General features: G+C 38.1%; 1 protein-coding gene across 3 annotated transcripts in view; it reads left to right on the top strand.

The window, feature by feature from the left end:
• GRID2 (glutamate ionotropic receptor delta type subunit 2) overlaps positions 1–25,247 on the top strand; it is a 679,111-nt gene that overhangs the window by 377,019 nt on the left and 276,845 nt on the right. For all 3 annotated transcript variants that reach the window (XR_010027765.1, XM_063156612.1, XM_063156611.1), the window contains exon 3: positions 17,977–18,261. Coding sequence is in view for 2 of the 3 variants with exons in the window: in XM_063156612.1 (XP_063012682.1) it covers positions 17,977–18,261 (285 nt within the window). In the remaining variant the exon portion in view is untranslated. The remainder of the gene's footprint in view (positions 1–17,976; positions 18,262–25,247) is intronic.

The following is a 25,247-nucleotide window of genomic DNA, read 5'->3' as shown; positions in this document are numbered from 1 at the left end:
TAGTTCTCTTATCATCCTAGTTAGTGTAATTGGATAAGGCAGCTTTCCCCCAGGAAAAATGGTACCAAGGAAAAAGAGGGCAAATGAAAGCACAGTGGATTTTTTTGAACAATTCCATAGCAGTGTGCAGCTCCATTTGCTTATGCTAGCTTTGAAATTGCCCCAGTTTATCCACTTAGAAGAATTAATTATTGCCAATGGAAATCATGCTGGTTTTACATTATATGTAAAAGCTGAGCTATTGTGGATGCTCCAGCAGAGCTTATTTAAAAAATATGCAGGCCCACAATGGATTTTTTTTGCCCCAAAGTAGCCTGGCAGGCTAGCATGTTGGAATTATATAAAATATTTGGTTTTCTGTTTATATTTTCAGGGATTTTTTTGTTTCCCCTCATCTTAGATAGGTGCCATGAATATTTTTTTCTAGTTTATTGCAGGATGACCCTGGTTCAGTCTTTCATTATTGCAGCATTTTCAGTCTAGAAAAATACATACTTACTGATCCTTTTAGCTTTGTTCTTGTTCTCCTGCACTCTTTCAGTAAATATAGAAAAGATTTGAAGTTTTTTGTAGTTTTAATGTTTTTGACAGCAAATCTTTTAGCTGTATTGGTGTTGTTCAGATGCAAAGCAATAGAAATTACTGAAATCTCAAAAATGTAGGTGAGGAAAATTGTCTCCCATGCAAGTCTAAGTTCAGTATCTGTTATCACTGTCTCATTAATAAAGCTCTGTGTGCTCATTTGTGGTCCCTGCTTAAAAGCATGTCCATCTCATAAAATGCAGAAGCCAAGAAATTTCAGTTCAGCAAGGGATAAAAGCATAGCAGATTTAGAGGAAGTATGGAATAGATTCCTGTAACTACCTAAAGTGAGGCTTTTCATTTATACATTTTTTTTCCCTAATTAGTGTGGCATGAAGTGTGCCTAGTTTCTGTAAGAGGTTTTTATGGTGTGGGAAGAAAATCTTTGAAGATTTTATTTTGAGATTAATCCTTAAAGTATTGCTGGGGTGGGTGGTGTTTGTTTTGGTTGTTGTCGTGGGTTTTTTTTTGGGGGGTGGGGCATTTTTTGTTTGGATTGCAATTTTTTCTTATATTTAGACAGGTTTTTATTTGGGTTGTTTTTAATTTGTATAACAAAGTGAGACTTCTTAGACAACTCCTCATCAGTATACTCTCTCTGGCATTCTAGAAAATGGCCAAATACTGTTTAAACATCAAATCCTGTTGTGCTTGCTTTGATTTTATATTATTACCAACCCTAAACTAAGTAAATTAAATAAGACTCATCTGTCTTTCAAAATCTGTGCAAAGTATCACCATAGGAATCTCTATGCTGCTGGATTTGAAGATTGTCTATCTGTTGGGTTTTGAGCATGGATTTCAGAGACGCACAGTTGTGCTTCCTTTCCTTTAAGATGCTTGCTGGTTATATGTTCCATAGACCTTCTCAGCAGCCTACTGAAAACTGCCTGGATAATGTGGGATTTCATGCCTGTGTGCAAATAGACTTCATGGTTTGCTGAAAAGAAGATATTAAAAGAATGAAATAAGAAAAAAAAAAATAGGCCAGAGGTATCTGCTGTATCCAAAGCATAATGGTTTGTCTGAAGTTGTTGTAAGAAGTAGCAAGAAAGATGGGAGTCTAAATATGCCAAATTTCTAAAATAGGGTATTTTCTGTTTTTACATGATAGCTGAGTGATTTGTGCACACAGTCAGGATATAGGAGGCACAAATTCATTTCTGCCTCAGAGGATTTCAACTTATATCTCTCATAATCAGAAGGACAAAGTGTCTGATGGGAGAAGAGCAGGCTGCTGGACCCCTGGGTTGCAGCCCATGATCCATTACGTGTGTGAGCAGCCTATGCAAAGTGGAGTGGTCAGAGAGGCAGACTGGGGCTTCACTACCCAGAATAATCCAGGGTCTCATGAGGTGGTGGTGTTAAGTAAAGAGGAAAACTGGGTTCAAATCCTCTATGTCCTGAACAACGGCTTCAATTGCTGTGTGTTGATTATGTGTGTACGGATTTCCAGTGGTGAGTCTCTCCAAGTAAATAGGGCCACAAAAACTGTTTTAATAATTAAAGAAAAAATTTTCCCAGTACTGCAGGCCCTCATCAAGTATCTGCTTTTGTGGCAAGGGCTTATCACATAAAGGCACAGCACGTTACCCATTTGCTCTACCACTGTGCTAAAGGGAGACATTTGTGTGAATAGATAGATGTTAAGCAATTTAATTCAGGAATTTGAAGATCTCAGCAGCCCTCTGGATGAAAAGCTGGTGACCTTTGCTTGCAGAGGCAACTGCTGGTCAGAGTTATGTAGAAGTCCTGCCTTAAGTCTTTTAAAATACTGTCTAACACGATAGTTAAAATCCTACAGTAGCCTGTCTATTCTTAGTGTTTTACCCGTCCTGCCTGGAACAACTATAGTGATTATGATGGACTTAGCAAAAAAAAAATGTAATCAAGGCTTTACTTTCAATTCCATATTCTGTTATATAGCCCTAAACATATCTGTATTGATTGACCAGAATCAGTAAAATTAATAATACAGTAGTTATGAGCTTAAAGTCTCCTTCTTTTAATATTATAGTACAGAGAAAATTGGGGAATACTAAGTAAACATCTAACCACAGTGTGCCTGCATTGGACTGGTTGGATTTTTGTTCCCTGTAACTCAGATTGCTATGGGTATATGCTAGCTTAGTTCAACTTTTAAGAGCTATTCTCCAGTTTGTTTAAATTCTGACAGTTTATAGTGCATCTTGTAGGGACCCATTACTGTCATGCCACCTTGGAAAACCAAGTGGAACTGGATTTGGAAGTTGTATAGTGAAAACAATAAAATCCAGAAAGCTGGAGTGACCCTTGGCTAGGGTTTAAAATTAATGTGTATGGAAAAGTGGCTTTTAGTTATTAATGGCAAAGACAAACAAAAAGTGATCTTTGCCAGCCAACAGTTCCTCCTGCTCCTCCACAGCTGTCTGCTTCCTCAGGACTGTGCTGTCTGTCTTTTTGTGGAATTTTCCTTGATCTAGTTTGTCCAGGCTTACCAAACATCATAGGGACATGCTGTTTGAAAATCCCCTAATTTGAAGTAGTCAGGTTTCTGATTTGCAGAATTGCTAATCCTCCTCCAACTGAGGGAAAGTGGTCGCAGCCTGTGTTTTGAACAGTTGCCCTATTAATTTTATTATTCTTCCTGTTCTATAAAATGTATTATTTTGTCTAATCTATTTTTCAAAATAAGAGTGCTGGTAACAACTCCATTTGCAGAGGTATCTATTAAAAATGAGACAATGGTATCAGTCCACCAAAACAGCATTATGTGCTATAGTCTTCTTTGTGAAAGGAGAGTAGTTCCTAACTCTGCAGCAGGATATGCAAGTGTGAATCCATGAGCCTGTGCCAGCTCCTATTAGCAGCAAAAAGACAAGAACCCAAGGCAATGGGCAGTTTACATATTCTGCAGCCAGAGGAGCTTCTATTTCTGTTATACTCCCAGGTATAGAGAAAAAATTAGCATGTGGAGAAAGCTGTCCTTTAGCTGTGAGAAACATGTGAAACAGCAGCATTTCAGCATGTGATTACAAAGCCGTGGCGTGTGCTAGGCTGGGAGTTGTACCTCAGTGGTACAGCTGTGGTCTGCAAAACTTGCTTGTTTGTTGTTTTTGAGAAACAGCTGGATTGGGTTCTAGAATGAGTGACAGAAGAGGCTTGACGACTGCAGCCCCCTGAAACTTCCTGCCACCTCAAAGAGCTTTTATGGTACATTTCATTGTCGTTCTCCAATGAAATCCTCAAATCTTTTGGTGGTAGACTTGGACACCTTCCCAAGAATGTGTACTTGGAAATAAAAAGGAACTGATCTGCCAGGTTCCTGCATGGAAGTTGATCCAGAGGACTTTACTGTAAATCCCAGTGTAAGCCGGGGAATATGGGTATAGGTGATTGTCTTTATGGGAAACATCAAGAATGAGGGAAACACGAGTTCCATGGTGAAACCATGGCTGAAACTTTGTTCCACTGGGGAGGGTGGGTGCCCATGGGCCCAAGAGGCTGAAGCACATCAGTTAGGTCTGTTCAAGGCTCTGTACCTGCCTTTCCTTTGCAGAAGAGATTTCTTGGAGAAGCAAGACCTTTCAAAAAGGAGTTGGGCTAAGGGATATTGGTCATGCCAGTCCTGGAAGGCATGCCCAAGTAATTTAAAAGGAATTGTAATCACAATTTTAGCTTGTCCCCAAAACCTCAGCTCCTTGGATGCTTTAAGTGCCAATTGGCAAAAAGCAGTAGAAGAAAAAATTGAGCCAATAGGAAAAAGTGTTACTGGAAGAAGCTTTTGAGAAAATCACTTTAAACAGGACTTCTACTGCATTTCCTCGGCTGTCCTTATATTTCAAATATATAAAGTTTGAGAATAGGGCTGGGTGTGTTTTTGTTTTCGTTTTGTTTGTTAGTTGTGGGTTTGTGGAGTTTTTTTCATGTTTTAAATACTCTGCAAGTTGCTGATGTTTGCAAACTTAAGAGATGCATGAAGATACAAGGCTTACTCTTTGCCATTCTTTATTTGACATCCCTGGATTTTAACAATGATTAGTTTTGCCTCTAGAAATGACTGTGATACTGAGAATAGGAGGATTTCCTTTTTCCCCTTCCTGCTCTGTCTCACCTTTTGTTGCTTACTTTGGTAAGTGCGGCATTTTGACAATCCTCATGTGTGTGCAAATCACCTTATTCCATATTAAGCATGACCAATTTGACATTGCTCATCTGCTTTCATACAAAATAACAAGGAATGAAAGCTGCATTTAATTCACATGTCAACTTAAGGCTAAAAAAGGCTTTAATTTTCTATTATGGGGAAAAAGACACTGGATTTTTGGGCATCCCTTGCACTAATGCTAAACATTTGCTTTACAAAGCAGTGACCTTGGACATTTTCTGTGATTGGTTGTCTTAATGACTTAGAAGTGTAGGCAACTTTCATAAATGATAGAGACTATGTTATTCAAGTTGAAGGATGTGTTTTTCTCTTGGTTTTGTGTTTGGTCCATGCATCTTGTCACAGAATATTTTTGTGCATGAGAAGTTGGAGCCAGTCGTGTCATATTTTCTGTGTATAGATACTTATTTGTGTGCATGGGTGCTGCTGACAGACCAAATAAGAAAACGCATGCATCTAACTGCTAGGAAAAAAAATATCTCCAGTGTATTCACTACATTGCAATTAAAAAATAAGCTGTTATCAAAGGCAGCAAGGGGAAGAGAATGAAAGAAAAATACTGGCTAATGAACAGTTCCTTAGCACATAACAGTATAAAATTCCCCTGCTCACAAAGGAAGATAATTGACTGCATAAAACTTGAGAAATGGAAGAACGGGCTTGGCTTTCTCCTCACTAATTCCTAAGTGAAAATCAGGCATAACTCTTCTAAGTCACAAAACTTCACACCTTTCAAAACTGGTGAATTGAGATCAGGGCTATTTGCTAAGCTGAAGCCTCCTGTTTTATCCAAGTTCTGCAGAAATAGACATGCAGACAAAGGAATAATGTATTAGAATTATGCAAACTCATGTGTTAAAATGAATTTTGAATTTATTTACTCTTGACAGCTAGTCATCTGTAATGAAATTTCTAAAAACTGACCTTCTTTATTTTTTCCTGTGGAACAGCTCTTGCAACACAATAATGGGAGGCAGTGGGAAAGGTAGGCAGTGTCTGTGCTTTGGCCAGGCCAATGGCACAAAGACCATGTAGGCTTTGCTACAACATCCTTGGCAGTGCTTATGTGACTTAAGAATATCCTGCCCTACTCAGTCCTAAGGAAGACTTTCTGAAATGTCAGCTTTTTTTTTTTTTTTATTGTTGCATGCACAGGACTCAAACATCAAAGAGGCATTTGGAGTGCCACTTCCCTTGTGAAGGGACCAGAGTTTTACTTGGCAGAATAAGAGGGTTTTGTAACTCCAGTTCTTCAGATGTGCTGCTTAGTCTGTTATGTCCTTCAGATCTTGTGGTAAAATGTAAATAACCCTTCTTCCTTGTTTTTATGAAGTATTGGACATGCTGGAATGAAAATAGTACTTTTTATGTCAGTTCTTTGGTTTTGCCTCTTGTGCTTCCCCACAAACGATACCTGTAGTACTGCAGATCATAAGGTGTGTGGCAATCTGGTTTATTGCCATTTTCTGGGCATCCCTGCAAGCTATGCCAGCTAAATGCATGGAAAAAGCAAGTCAAAGGGAATGACACTGTGTGCAATCCACAACTAGGAGCTCTTAATATAGACAGTAAGCCTGGTTCCCCTCTTTCATACCCAGTAGTGACAGAACAAGTCTGTTGCTACTTGAGAGGTAATACCAATGCAAAATGACTAAAGACAACTGAATCCTGTAGTGGAGTCAATACTTTTGTTTTGAGGAATTATTGTGGCAGCATGAAAGAACTGGATAAAAAAACCCATGTCAGTAAATACATGAAGTGCTGCACCACAGGAGCAAAGTCTTCAGTGGAAAAATAGACTTGCTGGTATCTGAAGCAACACAGTGAGCCCCGGTGCTTAGATCCAATAGCAATTAAAAGATTTTAAGAGATCTAGCAAGAAAATGGTAATTTCCATTTCAGGGAAAAGCTAGTGAGCAGACTCAGCAGTCCTACTGCTTCACTCCACATGGTGCTCCTGCACGTGGCACTGCTGTCTTGTGCTGTATAGCCCGGCAAAACAACTTCTGCTCCAGCTTTGGAAGCTGAGACCAATTTTTTTTTTTCACTTTCTACATGGTTTTGTGTTTGTCAGGGAGAGATACAATTTTAAAATGCTTCTTTAAAGGCAAAGGAAAGATTTGCCTCTGATTCCAAATAGGACTTGTGTCAATTGATTTCTAATAGTTCATTAAGCATGTTTTTTGTTGGACATGTCTCTCCAGTGTCAGAAGTGGGTTTTTGTGGAGGAATAGAATGTAAGATATAGTGCAGAAGGTAGTATCACACCTGAGGAGTTGCAGCTGTACTAATCACCAAAGATTAGGAACAGGCCTGCCCTTAACAGGCCACAGCTGTGTCCAGTAAGAAGACGAATGCTACAAAAGAGTGGGTTAGCTGGGTGAGGAGAGTTGGAGTTTGTTGGCTGTGTGGTGAAGAAAGATGGAGTTAATTAGTCGTGCTGTGAAGAAGAAGGAGTCAGTCCTGTGAGGAGTTGGCCATGAGAAATCACCGAGAAGGTAGGGAACTTTTGAAATACGATGACAACAGGTTTTAAATTTCATTTCAATCCTGTTTTCCCATGGTGTGAATGGTTTAGAACAACTGCTGGCTTCAATTACGGTTAAGTGTTTAGTGTTACTCAAATGGCCCTTATTGAAAATGTATATTTTCCATTTTGGAGTTATGCATATTTCTTTTTCTGTGACATTGGAAAAAGTCAAGAGAAAAGAAAAGCTTCATTACCTTCTTTTCCTGGCATCTCTTGCAGCCATTACAGTCAAAGCAATCTCAGTAAAAGGTTGCAACTGGCACTAAAGGAATACTGCACCATTATTATTCCTGGAGTAAGAAAGCAAAAATAGACTCTCAGGCACATTTTGTCTTCTCTCTCTTTTTCTTCACATGCTGAAACTGCTGCCAAGCCCAGCTGCTACTTTGTCTGTAACATGCACCAAGTTGATTTTTCCCCAGTGCCCTTTTGGCTGACGCGTCTGTCAATGCATTGGCTATTTGCACTTGAGCAGATACAGTACAGTATCACTGTCACTGTCCCCCTTGCTGTATCTTCTGCTCTCCTCCGTTACTCCCGCACAGCAGCAACCTCCTCCTCCCTGATATCTAAATGGATTTATTACTCCCCAGCTGCACATCTTACTGTCTCATCACTTACTAACATTTAACATCCTTCTCTATTACCTCAAAGCTGATGTCATCCCTCGTTATATTCCTTTATTGTTGTTGCTTCCAAAGTCCTTTGTTCCTTTTTTTGCTCTCCCCATGCCTTTCACCAGTACTGTTTTAACTTTTCTTATCTTCACTATGTCAGCATTGCACCTTCAGCTCTTTGTCAATGCGTTGTTCTGGATTTCTAGGTCTTGCATACTTGTTAGTGATTCTCTGGCTTATCTGGTGTTGCTAGAACCAATCACACTGCACATCAGGTATGAAAGAAACCATATTGAGACTGTTTTTAAGTAATATGAGCAAAGATGCTGTAGTCCTCTGACATGAGTATTTATATCTTTTTCCAAAACTCATGATCATGAGCTCAGGAGTTGAATTATCCATGCACAGTTCCAGCCTGTCCCCCCCTACCTCAATACCTTACAATTTCCCTTCTGTTGAACTCTCATCTGTAGTTTTCCTTGCAAAATGTTTAATCCTTTATTGAATACTTCTGCTTATAACACATTCTCCATGTCTGCTGGCACTTTGTGTTAGACATCAATACTTTGTATCTGACCTACAGCTCTGCTTTCCTTTTCCAGATTTACTCTCCATTAACTACATACTTGTATCTCAGTATTTTCTCATAATCAACAGTGGTCTTGCTTTGGGGTCACTGTGGATGTCCAAGTCTTTGTCACTTAATTCTGTTTTGTAGGTTGCCTTGCCCTCCTTCAAAATCTTTAGTTTTCATAAAGCATTGTTACCTCGGGCTCAGAACATAAAATACTTTCAATGGCACACTAATGCGCAAAACAAACAATGAAAAATTTCAACAAAGAACTTTATTTTCAGCTTTTTTGCTTGTTTGAGCTTGGCACAGAAAACAATTTTCTTGTCTTGCTTTTTGACCTTGGGCAAGAAACACCTCTTGCCACATCTGGGGTTTTTTATTCTCTGAAATAGAGATGAAGATGCTGAGCATCTTTGCAAAGCACCTTCAGAGCTGCAAATAAAAATAAAAGTTAAAGGTAGTTGATTTTTTTTATTCTTATCATGCTTGTTTTCCTGTGTGTCAGTCAGTGAAAAAAGCAGAATGTCTATTCTTAGCAGATAATAATGGTGATAGTTGTTTTGACTCATCTGAGGTTTTCTTGAGTGGCTAAGTTGCTAATGGAACTCATGCTCTGAACTCCTACAGACTTCGCAGTTTTTTCACAGCCGTGTATTTTTTTGCAACTGATGTACCACCTCCCTTGCTTTCTGCTTGTTCTCATACAATGTTCTTTATCTTGATGTAGAGTCTGTTTCCCTTTTTTGTGTCAAATGCAAGATCTGGCGTTTGTGTTGTTTGCTCTTGAGTTGCTCTGTTTGATTCACTCATCTGGAAGAACTGTCTCCTTTTTCTTTTGTTGTTGTTGTTTGTTTGTTTCATTTTATTTTTGTTGTTTGGAGGGTTTCTTTTGAGAAATAAATGCATACCTTTTTCAGCTTGGGAAATACACTGTCTGCAATGCCACATTAAAAGACTGAAATAGTTGCTTAGCTGTCCCCATAGCAGAACATTCCATGAGTATTTGCTGTTTGCACTGCAGGAAAGCAAGCTCTCCCAGATTACTTTTCACAGATTTCTTTTGGTTTGGGGGATGGTCTGATTTTGAACAGTGTTGCTCAGTAATATCTTTGCTTGGAAGGATGCCAGGCTCATCCAGGGCAGCACAGGCAGCTCTTCCCATTGTAGGGCTTCCAATTAAACTAATGCTACCAGCTGTGTGTTCTTTTGTCTGCCCTGGACTGGGCTGTGGTATTGTGCTTCCCACTGTATCTCTCCAGCAGAGCCTGTTGTCTCCATATTAATAGTTTGGGCAAGAGAAGGGGGGCTATGAAGCATTTCAGAAAAGAGAGGAGATGTAAAGGACCTCTGGTGATGTGAGTTATTCTCAGAAAGGGGCCTTCTAACCTTGAAAAATTGGGTGTGGGGAACTCAAGTGTAATCTCTTTCATTTAGATCATGCAAAAGCATTTCAAAAAGGTGTCAAAGTATCATAATCACCGAAGCATAAGGGAAATCAGACTACTAATCCCAAATTAGTCATGCAACAATCTTCAGATTCTCAGTCCAGTGTCAGGTTCTCTAGATTTTGATTCTGGGCATTGGAAGCAACAGGGTGAAGAAGGAGGGGGAAAAATAAAAATGAAAAAAGAAGAGATGGATGAGGTGACATGAAGAGGAAAAAAAAAAGTTGTTTTGCCTGTCTGGAGCAGATTCTAAGGAGAGGAGAACTGGCAAGGGGAGGATGAAAGCCAATGCTCTCCGATGTTCAGGGCAGGAAAAATCAGATAGGAAAGAAAGTTAGACCCAAGACAGAAAGGATGGAAGACAAAAAATTGTAAGACAGTCTGATTCACAGGGGGCAAAGAAAGTGTAATTTTTGTCAAATGTCATAAAGTTCAGTGTTTTATCCTCTTAACAAGAAAATTACCCTGTTTTCTTTTGAGCGGGTTCAAAAAATGATAAATGCTGATGCTCAAGGTTTTAACAGATTTTGTTGTTGGTGTTTTTTTTCCCCCCAGCACTTCTACACAGACTTCCAGAGAATACAGAATTATAGTAAATCCCTGTGTTTTATCAGGATGCGATCTTCTGATAAAATTACATTTAATTTTATATTAAGCTGCTTTAAGACTCAGCCTTATTGTTTCCATATAATTGCGGCTAAGCAGCAATTGTCTGCTGTGCAGCAGGCAAGCTTGATATTGAAAGGGTATCAGAGACTATGTGCTGCCTAGTAACACTTCAAACAGCTGGTTAAGGAAATAAAAACTCCAGAAACAGTGCAAGGGTGAAGGAACAGAGTAAGAGATGGAGTTGTCATTGTACACTGAGGAAATATGTCCTCCATCAATTAGGTAATCAAGTGGAATCTAGCACTGGAAATGGGAAGTTTTGATTTTGCTGAATGGATGAATGGAAATTGCTCATGCAACACTTTGAGCAAGGATGCTGGCAGTAGATGAGATTTGGCTTGTGACGGTGGGAGTTCAGCACAAATTAAAGAGAATATTTTGGAGGCATTCTTGGAATCTATGCCTGTGTTTCCTTGCATTTCTTATTTTCCAGTAGGCTGCATTACCTTTGCAGACAGACATCCCAGTTGAGATGCCAAGACTCAAGAGGTCAGTTTTGTGATGTGTACTAGCCTTTTCGCCAGTGAATGTCACTGCCTAGCCTTAATTGATATTAAATTTCTTTCCGTGCCCCTTTTCACATCTTAGCCCACTTTTCAAACCTTTCTACAACAGTGCTGCCTGGCGCAGCCTCCTTTTTCCAGATCTATCAATACTACATCCTCTTTTGACATATCAACCATAGGCACTCTGAAAACATCCTGTGCATTTTGGGGAGTATATTCAGGTTTACATCCTAACAGGCATGGCATATAAAGCCACTCTTCAGCTGAAGATTTGTGCCCGTGTAACTTCTTTAAAGTGGGGGAGTGGTTCTAAATGTTTTTTAAAATGTTCAGGCTTCTTGAAAAGCTGAGAACCATAATTTGCCTGAGATAAAGCCTGAGTGCAACTGTTGAGTGCCAGGTAAAAACCAGATTTAAAAACCATAGGAAGTTATGCTGCTGTTTCTCTGCCTGATGTGCTAGCCTGGCAAGACACGTATCCTCTTTGCGCATCTGTAGAATCAAATGGAAGAGCTAAAGGTTGGCAAGCAGGAAAAAGTAAATAAATCAGGATGCTTGTCCAAAAAGAGAACTTGTGGAGCCTTCTTTCTGTTTGGTGGCCTTTGTAAGCTGTAGTTCTTTCAGGCGCTCTAACTGAATCCTGCAAGCCATGGCATCAAAATACCTTTCATGTATTAATCTTGCTTCCCTCCAAATTTGGGAGACTTGTAGCAAATTTTTTTTAAGGCTCAGATTATTTATTGCATTTTAATGTGATGGATTTAACTCTACCATAGTTGGCAAAGCTTATATACAGGAAGATATCTGACCCAAAAAAGGCTCTCAAATGCTTTTTAATATTGAAAGTTCCAAAAGTTGTTGTGGTGTTTTGTGCAACAGAGATGCAAATGTGCTTTCTGGTAATAGTTTTAGATATCAGAAGTTTGGATTATTTTTCCCAAACAAAGAAATCCCAAGGCTTAGAAAGCACAGCTGCTAAGACTCAAACACAAGTTTGTTTTACAGTCAGGACAAACTAAAATCCCTTAAAGGTTAATTACAAGTGAATTTAAAATACTGTTAGTCAGAATTGTGTATAATGTAGTGGCAGGAGGGAAATTTTTACTAACGTTTACAGAGAAGATGTAAATGAAGTGGAATTCTCTAACCTTATCTAAAAAAGGAACAGGATAGACTGTTATCTGCATTGCAGAGGAGAATATTCTTTAAAATCCAGTCAATAATTTCCCCTCCCCCAACTTTATCCTTATTTCCTTCTGAAGGGTTTTCAGGATATATTAAAAATGTGCTGTCATTCTTCTAGAAATAATGCAGCTCTAAGTCTGGGATGAACCATTGTGTTATGAAGGAAAAATAATTTGCAAGAGCAGAATTGCCATCCAAAAGTGACTAAAAGGATTTATTAGGAATTTGAGACCAATCTCACTTGATCATGGATCTCAATCACATTTCATTCTACTTCTTGCATCTGAGATTGTGAACACCAAACAGAAAGACCTGTAGTTTATCTGTTTAAACTTCTCGTCGCTTTTCATGGCTGTTTTCTTGTGAATGTATTATCTTTCTGCAATGTACTCATGGGTGGTTTGGGGAACATTTAAAGGTGACAAAGACAAAAAAGGCATGCATTTTGGGAGGGAGCGGAACATCACAGTGAAAGAAATGCAGATTTTAACCTTATTCCTTACCCTTTGCAACAGAGAATTTGTATGCTATGGTCCCTCAGTTTTCATCAGCACCCTGAAGCTCAGAAAGGATTTGAGGAGCAGCCAACAGCATATTTTCAAAATGAACAAGAAATAATAGCTTATATTTCCAAAGCTACAGAGAAGCTGCCTAATATGCATTTCTAAGGGTTCAGGCATTTTGACCCTTGGATCAGATGTGTATCCTGGTTTGAATGTGGATTAGCGCTAATAGGGACAGTGACTTTCTGGAATGCTTTAATAAATCCATTAGTGCTCTCTTCATTACTACTGTATGGAGAAAACCTGAGGCTCCTATGGATTAGGTTTTTTCCCTGCCCTCTGACCAAAGTCTATGTTCCTGGCCATTTGGATGAGATGGAGAATAAATCTGAGTATTCTTCAAGGGAACCTGGGATTCTTCTGGTGGTTAATTGTACAGGCTCCAAAAGAGAGTAAAAAAAAAATCTTTCTGTGGAAAGACTGTATTCACCTTAAGCAGAAATCAAAGGAAAGCAAATTTTGCCCAACTGTATGGAACCCTCCTGGTGACAAAGTCCTTAGAGCATTTTCAAAACATAGAGCAGATGCACAGGGTAACAAACTGTTTGTAGTCTCCATCCCACATCAGAGATCTCAGTCAAGAGAGGTTTTCTTCCCCAGATTCACATTCAGATAAATAGCTTGGAGGCATTACACTACACGGGTAATGTGGAAAACATCCAGAAGCACTGAGATTGAAATGATGTCAGCTTGGAAGAGGACATCCAGCGGAATGACGCTGAGGTGTGTGGCTGGCCCATGGGACCATGATTCTGGGAACAGCGTTCAGAGCTAATTTTTGTTCACTCAGCATCATCTCAAACACTGCTGCTTTTCTGGAAGGAGCCTGGTAGTTTCTAAATTACAGAAGCTTAAAAGAACCGTAGAATACATGTCTGGTTATTTAAAGGGATCCTACCCACTATTTATGCACAGAATTTAGCATTTTCAAAAACATAGTGTTAAGAGTTGGTCTGACTTTGTTTAACAACCAATTTAAGTGGGAGCAAAATTGGACTGCTAGCCAAGTCTCTAGAGATCCTACACTACTTTTTTCAGTTTGGCTCATCAGTTCACAGTAGATGAGGATGATGTGTTGTGATTTACTATTAGAAGAACATGGGAGAAATAAAAAAGAAAATTCTCACTTTCATAGCAATAGTTGAAACTCAGTAGTCCCTTTTTTTTTTTTTTTTTTTTTTTGTTGCATCTTATTTATCCCTACATCTGTTTTTAACTTGCTCTTATTTATAGATTTTTTTGGGGTGTTTTCTTTCTACATTACAGCACATAGTAGTTATTTAAGGACCTACCATTCTTTCCATTTTAGAGAGAACTCATTTTAGGGACACGTTTGTTACCATGGCCATTTAAATTCTGCTTTGCTGGAAATGCTTGTACATGCTGATAGCCTAGATGTAAATTATTTATTTCCAATTCAATTGGTTGTGCTCTTTATTTAAAAAAAATAGCACACTAGCCACAAAATTACGGTTTTTTATTTTCTTTACATGCCTGCCAAACTAGCAAGAGTTTTTACTCTGAAAGATTGTTTATTTGTTACTGGCAATTGGCCCACCGGTGTTGAAAATTCAGAAACTTTGCATTTTGAAAAAAGACCAAGATAAGCTGGAGAGTTAAACATAATGCTGAGTACATGCCAGCATGCTGTATATATATAAAATGGTGAAACATTTCAAGTCATCTTACTGATATTCTTCTTATTCTCTCTATGAAATGTTGAAAATAATGTGATCAGTTTTATTCCTTTAGCTGGTGAAGATGCAGTTGTTAAGAACATCTGCTACATGGTGATTAGAAGAGTGAACTATTATTTGGACAACTTCTGTTTAAATGTAGCCTATAGTTTGAATCAATATTTTAGAAACACTATTACTGAACTTCTGCTCTTCCTTTGTTAAATTTGTGATGGAGCTGTGTACAGGTCCATCTGAGTTTGGCATTTCTACAGGGCATGACTGAGGACTCTATAGACACAGCAATATTTTTTATTTCTCTACTTGATGGTAAACTAATATTCCTTGATGATATTGGCAGTAGACTAAACACCAGCTTGGAAATACAACCAACCAAGGAGGTTGTAGTAAATTAAATTGCAGCAGAGTTTTGAATGCCAAGATAGCATTCAAGTGTGTGTGTGTGTATGTATATATATATATATATGAGTATGTGGGTTTTTTAACATAGATGGGGCAAAACAAAACTTGGATATTTCAACCTTGGGGAAGGAAATGCAACCAATATCTCACATATGTTTGAACTATAGCTTTTAGTCCATTGGTAAGATGCAATTGAAAGATTTGGAACACTAGGAGCAGGATTTAGTAGAGCTGGTGTTACTGAGGGAGGAAAAAGGCTTGAGAAAGTACATAGACCTCAGTCTTGTGCTTTTTACCAATGAACTCTTCTACTGGAGACAACAAAAGTTCTTCTTGGCTGAGAAATATTTCAATGTCATACATGATATTTTACATAATACATAGGCTTTACTTTGTATGTGTTTATACTGCAGAAACTATATTTCTGCTCAAAGAATAATCCTGTCAGTCTGACTCAAAGGTGAACTCTCAATTCAGGCACTGATTTTCTAGAAAAAGCTCCCTCTGAGATATTGTCCCTTCTCCAGCAGCTAATCTGTGTATTAACTAGCCTCTAAGAGTGCAGGAGTAAGGTCTATTTTAGCATAATTAAGTGCATATTGTCCCAATTCAGCCATGGGAATAAGCACATCATGGAAGAAAGAGACACCCAGGCAACTTCAGTCCGGAGGCTGTTGTAACAAATGTGATGCAGTGTTAAGGGAGAAGATTTTCATCCTTCATTCAGTTTGTTTGCCATTATTAAGATTTGGTCCTGTGGAGCTGAATGTTCCATGCTGTTTTCTTCCTCTTCATGTTTCAATAACAATTTTCATAAAAAGCATATCTCCCACTCCATGGCATTACAGGGAGTGGTTATCGAGAGTCTGAAAGTGTGCCTGGAAATTTAGACATTTTCAAGCAATTTCTAGAATGCATTTTGACGTGGCTCTATTTTTAAAAGGCTTCATTGACTGGTGGGTCACACCACATATTTTATCTGAACGAGTGACATCAGAGGCAAAAACCTTAATGTTTTGTTGAATTAGGCTTTTGAAAAATCTAATATTTATTTTTTTCATATCAATTATATCAATATCTAGCAATATATCAACAGAAAATAGGTTTTTTTCTCAAGCCATAGCACTCTCACTGGGATATGTAACCTAGATATTGCAGCCCTTGGTCCAGGAAAACCAAATAAGGAAAGAGATTCAGCATGTCCCTAAAAATTTAACTTGACAAGCCTTTTATCTTTGATTAAAGTGATGAGGAAGGACTGTAACAAGCAGCATGAAAGATGAATAGTTATTAAGATTGTTTTGAAATGTTCCAAATTTTAGAAACTTGTGAAATACCAATATTTTTTGTCCCATTATCAATTATATTGATACTTTCCTGAAGAAGGATACTTGAAATTATCAAATATGTGTTACCTTTAACCCAAAGTCCAGAATCTGAGCTGTATTCAGAGTGTGTAACAGAGAGAACACTTTATCCTAAGCCAAAACACTTTGAAAGCTCTGTGTGGGAATGCTCTCTCTCTCCCATATTTATCTGCATGATGGAATTCAGAAGGGCTCCAAGGGACAAAGCCTCAGCAGCAGCATCAGTAGGGCCTGGAAATACACCCTTGTATGTTCCAGATCTCTCTCTCTTAATGAAAGTAGTGTTCTGGCTTTAGGAGACAGCGGTTCTCAGCACTGCTGACTTCTGGTGCTGTCCTTTGGCTTCTAAGTCAATCTCTATATGGGCCTGATGTGGAACTCCATTCCTCACACTGCAAATATTCCCATTGAGATCAATAGGTGTGTTTGCAAAGTAACATATTACTCACTGTGAGTAAGAGCCATATGATATGAGACAACAGGTCTGGCACTAAAATATGTTTTTATATTTTCAGGTGAATATATTCTCACATGTGGGTTTCTTGTTTTAGCTTGCACCTGTTGTGTGTGCAGAATAGTCCTGCAGAAGAAATAATTGTACAGTTTAGTATTAGATATTCATATGTAAACACATATTGGTTTTACCATCCCATTACTCATTTACATGTGTGAATGCAGGTTAACTGCTTGTGTAACTTTGCCAGTGAAAATTTGACTATTTCAAAATTTAGCCTTGGTTGTGTTCTGGAGAATTATGCTACAAGTCCATGTTATTTCTTCATTCAAGCTCTCCAGCCTTTCAGAAACACAGTATAAACACATGACTGATTCACAGGGTAACCCTTCAAAATTGTAGACCTAATGATTATAAATTTCTTTGATATTTAGTGATTGCATCAACATTGTTCATGATAAACACCATTTTATTAATGTGGATGTTACTGGTGTTGTACTTAAGGCTGTCTACTGTAACTAATAGGACCATTAGTTAGTCTTAAGGTGTTATATTTTGCAGTCAACTTCATGTCTTAAAGAGATGAGGAAAGTAAATGTATAGAAACTGTTCACTGAATTTTGAAAGCATTTTGCTACTTATAAGACTAGCTTGGGGGTGAGAGGAAGGTTGTTTTTCTTCTAAAGAAAAAGAAAAGTTTATGTGAGATATATACATCCTATATACATATACCTCTTAAATCCTAGAAGAAACTTTTTTCCCTTGGACAACTTAATGCACATAATGCTATTCAGTTGTCTTCAAAAGTTGACAGCAAGCCTGAGCTGTTATTACAAGCTTTCCCTGTATAATGCAAAGATACTATTATTCATCAAGCTGTTGTGCTAGACTTTGAAGAGTGCTTATCTCCTTGGGTGGTCATGTTAATTCCATAGCCAAAATCAGTTCTTAGTGTTTTTGAGAAGATCCAGTGGTGGATTTCATTTCAAAGGGAAAATTCATTTTTTGATGGGGTGGACAGGACAGTCTTCCAGCTTAGACCACAAGAAACCTCAAAGTGAATAGACTGGCTTTGTGATTTTGATGAATTTTAGATCTGTATTACTCAATATAAAAAGTGTACTCATGTTTTCCTTGATTGGATCTGCTGTGTTTCAGCTTCCAGTGTATTTCAGCAGCAAAACAGGCTGTGTGCGCTGAACCTCTCTCACTCCCCACATCTCTTTGTTTTCTTACAGCCTGTGACCTGATGAACCAAGGCATCCTGGCCCTTGTCAGCTCCATTGGGTGCACGTCAGCAGGATCCCTGCAGTCTCTGGCCGATGCCATGCACATCCCTCACCTCTTCATCCAGCGCGCCCCGGCAGGAACGCCGAGGAGCGGCTGCGGGCTCACCAGGAGCAGCCGCAACGATGACTACACGCTCTCCGTGCGGCCCCCCGTCTACCTAAATGATGTCATCCTCAGAGTGGTCACAGAATATGCCTGGCAGAAATTCATTATTTTTTACGATAATGACTATGGTAAGTATTTATTTATTAGGGCGGTTTTTGTCAAATCTGTAATCCTGTTGAAAATTGTCACGTTACAGCTTATAAGTCTTCCAATGGATTATCTTTTGCTTGTGAATATTTATGGTTCTGGCACTATTTTACAGCACCTCAGAGAAATCTATTTCTAAAATCCATCAACATTTACAGGTTTATTTGATAATGTCTTTGTTAGAGTTAGCTGATAAATTAGGAACTTACGATTTTTCCGTTCTACCTGTGTTTATGAAGCATAAAACTTTTTAGCCAGCTCTCTTGGGGTTTTTTGGGCAGTAGAAACATAAAATGACAATTGAAGATGCAACGTGTAAGCTTTGCGTTCTGTAGATTTGTTTATTGTGTGATGAATCTCTTCTGTTTGTTGGCATATACTTTCTGGCCATAACGCAAAGCGATGGTGAATGTAGGTCAGAGGTTTGGCAAGAACAAGGTGCTAGTCATAAATATAAAACATGCAGAAAGAAGTTCTCAAGAGTGAAGAAGTTGAGGAGGAGGAGGGCTTGGACAAGACAACATTCCCTCTGTTTTGAGTTCATTCAATGTTCCTGAAAGGTGCTGAATTGGTGGTTTTTGTGTGATAGAGTAAGTGTGACACAGATGGCAGTGTCACAAGACTGCACCATCCAGCTCAGTGAATCAGCCAATTTTGGCCCAAATATTTTTTACAGCTGACAGGAGAACTGGAAATATTTCTCCGGTAGGCTGCATTATCTAACAAATTTAACAATCTTTATTTCTGTGAAAAATTGCTTTGCAACCAGTCCTGTTTTCTTCGGATGCATCCAATATTCATAAGTAATCATGACTGCCTTGGATGAGCATTTTAAAACTTATGTTCAAAGTTTAATCTTTAAGTTATAGAAAAATGCTCACTTCAGCGATTTACTGTGCATAATATCTGGTTCATTCGGGTCAGGTGTTATTGATTTTTGTTCCCTGCCTACATAATAAATTCTTAAATTAGAAGACTAGAAAGTGATGAATAGGAGAATTCTTCTCTATAACAGAGCAGCACCTAAAAGCACCAGCCATGGCATAAGGAACACACACACAAAAACCCCTAAAAATAAAACCTAAAAATCTCACAGCAGAGTATTTTTGCTCAGAAATTATGAGTTTGTGTATTTAAATGCCAGGTACATGTGAAGACAGTTACAAACTTTTAATTTAAGGGGTATCTTTTTTGCATGTATTTTTGAGTTCAAAAGCGTCAAGCAAATTTTATAATTAATGTCTTTGAATAATTATATTTGAAAATACTGGGTTTAAATTATTCAAGTTTCATTATTTAATTTAAAAATACAGTTCAGACACCATGCTATTTTGTCCTTGCTATCTGGGTAAGAACAACATAATGGTGTGACTTATGTAACACAGATGCCTGCCTGCCTGCAAGGAATTAGTTTCCGAGCAATAGCTCATTCAGTGACACAACATCCTCAGATGTGACCCGTGGCAAATATTTAGACTCTGTACCAGCCTCTCTGGCATTCAGAACTCAGTAGTCAACAAGTAATGCCTTACTAACCAAGAAAGGCTGGTAATCTGACTCTGATTAGTGATCACCATCCCAGACATCAGGACAAGGTGCAAAAAACCCCCAACATTCTGCACTTATTATATTCTGAGCAGTCTGTTCCCTTTCTAACCATTTGTGTGGCTTGGGCATTTTTGGGGGCGGGGCGGGGGGGGAAGCGGGTAGGTTTTTTTGGGGTGAGGGGTGTGTGTACATAGTTTGGAATTAATACCATGGATAAAATGATTTTAAATGTAAACTGATCTTTAAATTAATCTGTGACTCAGAGTAGAGCTATTAGCTATGCAATGGTATGTTTCTTTAGACTGCATCAAGCTAAATCCTTGATTTTGACAGCCATCCTAGGGCAGCAAGCCATTTCTGTATTCTTTTGCTTCTTAATGTTTCTTTATAAAATTTTATAAAGATTTTATAAAGATGCTGATTTCATTGATGGTTTCCCTCACCATTTTTAATAGTAAACAGAGCAGGACTTTGAGATCACCATCTCTAACCTGAAGCCTCTCATTCTTTCTTTTGATCACTGGCTTTCCATTTCTTTTTCTTGCTCATACTGGAATGCCCCTCTAATCCTTTGCTGCTCTGTTTCAGGTGAAACCATTAGGTTTCACCATTCGGTTTCAAAACCACTGTGTTTTGCCTGTTCACAATCCTTTTACCCAGTTTTTGATCTATGACAGCAGTTTTTCACAGACACATGATGAATTTTTTGATTAGTAGCCCCTAGAGAGTAATCTTGCCATATTGTTATAAATATTAACAAATTATATCACTTTCTCTCCTTTTCCTGCTATTTTATTGATAAACTGAAAAAAATTTATCACAGGTTAGCAGTTTGCATTTTCTCTTCCTGGATTCTCTATTGATGGAAGAAGAACTAGCACAGAGAGAGGGATGAAGAAATTAATGGCATGAAAAGAGGAACTAGAATCACTTTTTAGTGGATTACAGAGTGAATAAGTCTGAATTCAGTATTTACCATACTTAGAGCAGCAGATTGGACAGTATAATGTCCTGAAATTTCATCCAACTCTAATAATTCTGTAATGTGTGAGAAAGCCACTATTTAGATCGGTCTCTAGGCATGAAATATTTTACAAAAGAGAACTGTTCAAGCGTCAGTTGGAATTTTTAAAAAGCGCGTTGGCCCAAGAACTCCAGAAGATCCTGAGGAAGGGAACATGGCCATTAGCTTCTGTGCCTATTTTAGGAAGAAGTCAAGATTGGTCATGCAGATATGGGGCGGAGGTCCAGGAATAATCCATCCCTTTGGTCAGCATCAGTGCAGCTTAGGGTGGTTGCAATTTCCTCTGGGAGATCCCAGTCTTGTACCTCAGCTTCCCTGAGAGGTTCTGCTGCAGTGAGACTTATTTATTTTCTCAGACATAAAATAAAATTCTTGCTAAAAGAAAGACCTAAAATAAAATTCTTGCTAAAAGCTTTGCTCAGTGAAACTGCTTGCAGCAGTTACTATTAGATATTTAATAGAACATTTAGTATCAAACATTAAAGTAGGTGGGAGTTTGATACCTGTATTAGAATTTATTTCGTATTAGGAGCAGATTATTGATATGCTGTGCACAGCTGTCTGCAAAACTGACACCTGTGCAAGCAGCAATTTCTTGCCCTGGTGATGTTTTTCATGTGCAGCAATCATTCCTTCTCAAGGTGTGTATCATAACATGAAGTGGTGTCTCCATAGCAGTAAATGACACTTGACAAATAATGGGGATATAGATTCTGGTTCATGGTGATCCTTTTTTTTGTCTCATTCTTGCCATCTTTTTCTATGTTAGAAAATGTCAAAGCACTAATAGGCAGATTCCAGCAACTATCAGAATTTCACTACTTTGCTTTCCAATAAATTATTTTGTGTAGTCATTTAATTTAATTATTTAAAACAAAATACTTTAGTTGTATTACTGAAATTATTTCCAACAATAATTTTGCTCTGTGGAAGAAAATGGGCCTTTCATATTTGAAACAAACTTTCCTACAGTAAAATTAGGATCTTATCCAAAGTACATACTGCACTAAACCAGTTGCCTTGCACATTTCATAAAGGCTGCAAACCTTTATGTGTCAATTTATTGAAATCAAAGGTTTTAAATCCTATCAATACAATTGATTTTGAATTTTATCTTGCAGTCTATCATCGATTGCTTTTCATTATCAGAGAATTTTTTGTAATGGAAACGTTTTCTGCAGATTTGAGAATAATTTCCCCTATGTTAATCCTACTTAAAAATCTCAAATTTTATTTTGAATCTAAGTAGATGAGTATATTCAGTTTTACTGTTTTAACACTACTGTACTAACATCTAAATCTTAGAAACCTCAAGTCTACTTAAAGGTTCTTTACTGATAAGGAAAGTTAAGTCTTCAAAAGAAGCAATTCTTTCATTAATTCATAACTAACTGGATGTTGTAAAAGTGAGGTGGAAATGCATTTCTGAAATAATTGACATCTAAGTTTTCAAGTTATGTTTCTTTTCTAAGAAATTTAAGATAGGCTGACTATTTTAAGACAAAACAAATGATGCCTTGATAATTGTAAAAAATCTTATTTTTCTACTGTTGACTTTGTTATGCTAAGTAAAGACTGCAGAAAAGACATAGTCTTTTCTAAGTGGTAGAGCCTCCCTAGTAACAAATGTGAAGCCAGCATACAGTCGGAATTTAATTAATAAGTGGGGATGTGAGAAAAAGGAACATCTTAAAGTGAGCAGGCTTAGGTGATATTTGCTGTATTTCATTTGCTGTAATTGTATTTTTAGTGTATAAATTCAGATGAACTCTTGAAAATCAGAAGAAGTTGTCTTTTCCCTAATCCTTGCATTCTGCAAGCATGATCTAGAGCAAATGCCAGTGCTATCAGTCCCCCTGTATTCAGTGTGTTTTGTTCCTTCTGGTAGGACAAGTTAGGGCCTGTCCAGGACACGAAATCTGATTTTGCTTAGGAAAATTTAATACATGGATATTAAAAGCATTCAAGAACAATTCTGCACTTCTTCAAAGACTGTTAAACAGAGTCTTCTTGCAGAGATAAAGAGTAGGCGGCATGAAATGCAGCAGAATTATGCAGCAGACTGATGCCTTTCTCAAACTGCTATTAAAATTACTATCCACACAGCATGTAGAAGCCAAACCATTTAAGCAGCCAAATCAGCTCCTGCTCGTTTCATTCTTGACTGCTCAGCTCAACGTGTAGGATCGTTGTGCAGAGGGGGTTTGTGCATCTCCTCCTCACGAGCAGATGTCGAGACTGGGAGGCTCCTCCTCTTGTCTGAATTCCTCCTTAGGAGCATCAGCACCCTTTCAGTGAAGGCATTTTGAGATTGGACACTGTAAATGTTTAACTTATCCCTTTGGAAATTGTCAAGTTTGGATTTATAAAAAGAATCACTGCCATCTGTAAACACTTTGAGCAAGTTTGCCAAGTTATTAATATTTATGGTTTCAAGTTCAAAGCAAGCAAAATGCAGTTTGAAACAGCAAATCCTACCTGATCCACAGACTGGCCCATGACAGTGGCCAGTCACAACATGAACAAGACATATTTCATGGAAGGAAATAGTCATTTGAGACCAGAATGTGTGAGCCCAGGCCATATGGGCAGAGTGATTGAGCTGCAGTCCCCGCACACTGTTGGGTTTTATCTCCGTGGTGTATCAACAAGGGAGAAGCTTTTGCAATTTGTGTTTTACTCCTGGGCAGTTTACAGCTCACTGTATTTTTCAGGAAAAAAATGTAGATACTTTTCTGTAGTAGTAAATTCTTTATGAAGGAATCAGTCAATCACTGCAAGAACATAGTTGTGAATCTCGTGCAATTTACAGTGTAGGTATCTCTGCATTTCTAAGATGAAAGACAGAAAGTCAAGCTGTTTGGAAACATTTATTTTTAATGTTTTGTTGCTGCTAAAGTGGCTAGAAAGATTCTGCTATCTTCCCATTGAAAGGCTGAGGGAATAAGACTTTTTCTGGAGAATTAATTTTATCTTCATCCCAATTCTTTTATTGTGGTGATATTAACATTTTAAAACTCTTCTGTATTTTTTATTAAAAGAAAAAAAATCTTTTTTTTTTCTTTTAATATAAAATTAAAACCCCACTTCTCTTTCCTGGTTTTTGGCCTAATCTTGTGCATTTCATCCCAGCATGCTTTTGGTATGCAGCCATCACTGGAGATCTATGAAATATTTACTGATTCCAGAACTAAGATATCTTTCCTTACAGTTTTTTGACCTTCCAACTAATACTGCAAATATTTGGCAATGGATATTTGCCATTCCCTTAGGCGTTATTTTAATTTTAACTTTTGTAAAGAAGAGAGAAAAAGCAAGCTTTAAGGCTGTGAAGGGGATTTGCTCTGTGAGGCTGAAGGAGGCATTCCCACAGGAAACAAGTTGTTGAAGAAGTAATTGTCAAGACTTGGCTGGAGCAGAAGGGAGGAGGTTAGCAGTAAGAAAGACTTTAGTCGGCATCTGTCTTGAAAAACTTCCTCATGGATCTCCCTTCTTGCTCCTTTATCAAATACAGGGGTTTCAGATTAGTTCCACACAAGGAAAGGATGAAGGCAGCAGTGTGAGGTACCTGGCCAGTAGAAGGTGTCTCAAGCTCAGTCTGAGAGAGGATTTTGCAGAAAGAGACAAAATAAAATAGAATCTTAAGGTGGTGAGCGCAGTGACATTTGCATTATGGAGAAGTTCAGTCTAAGTAAACAAGTCTGTGAAACTATGAAGATAAAAGAGCTTTATCCCCCTCCCTATCCCAGAAAGGCAGTGGTTTTCAAATAAATTTGAAAATTTAGAATTGGAGTGCTGTTCTTGGAAGATCCCAGCAAAACAAAGGTTATACCTGAAATCTGACAGGCTGAGCTGCTTGCAGAAAGGCTACCCTCCTGCATTTCAAGAGGGGTGAGATTCTGAGATAATGCCCATCTCTATGTATGGGCCCCAAATTCCCAGTATTTCCTTTAAAATCAGTATAAAATAAGTGGTCCTGTGAATCTCTTTCCTGCACATATGTTTTCCAGGAATAAATATGATGACCACTGACATAGATGTGCTTGAAACCATAACATTTTCTAATAGTTTTAAGTTTTAATGCAAGTTTAATAAAGACCCATAAAAGAATCATGCTCTCTTTAATCGATTGCAAATGCTTATAATTACCCTGAGGCTGTTTTCAGCTGCTTGATGACTATAATATTCTCAAGTCTGTCTCCAGACAGTCTTAAAACTGTTTATTACTCATCTGGCTCTTTGCCAGCTTCCCGTACTCATTTGCTTCACTGTGCCTCAATAAACATGTAATTAATTCAGGCTTATTACTGAACCTTTTTCTTTCCCATTAGTATTTATTACGTCATTCAGATAAGGAAAGGAGCATTAATTTTCATCTGTGTAACTTTAGTGTGT

This window comes from Melospiza melodia, chromosome 5 (genome assembly GCF_035770615.1).
Source record: "Melospiza melodia melodia isolate bMelMel2 chromosome 5, bMelMel2.pri, whole genome shotgun sequence".
NCBI classification, from domain to species: Eukaryota; Metazoa; Chordata; class Aves; order Passeriformes; family Passerellidae; genus Melospiza; species Melospiza melodia.
The sequence above is the reverse complement of the archived record's forward strand: the minus strand, read 5'-3'. Positions and strand labels throughout refer to the sequence as shown.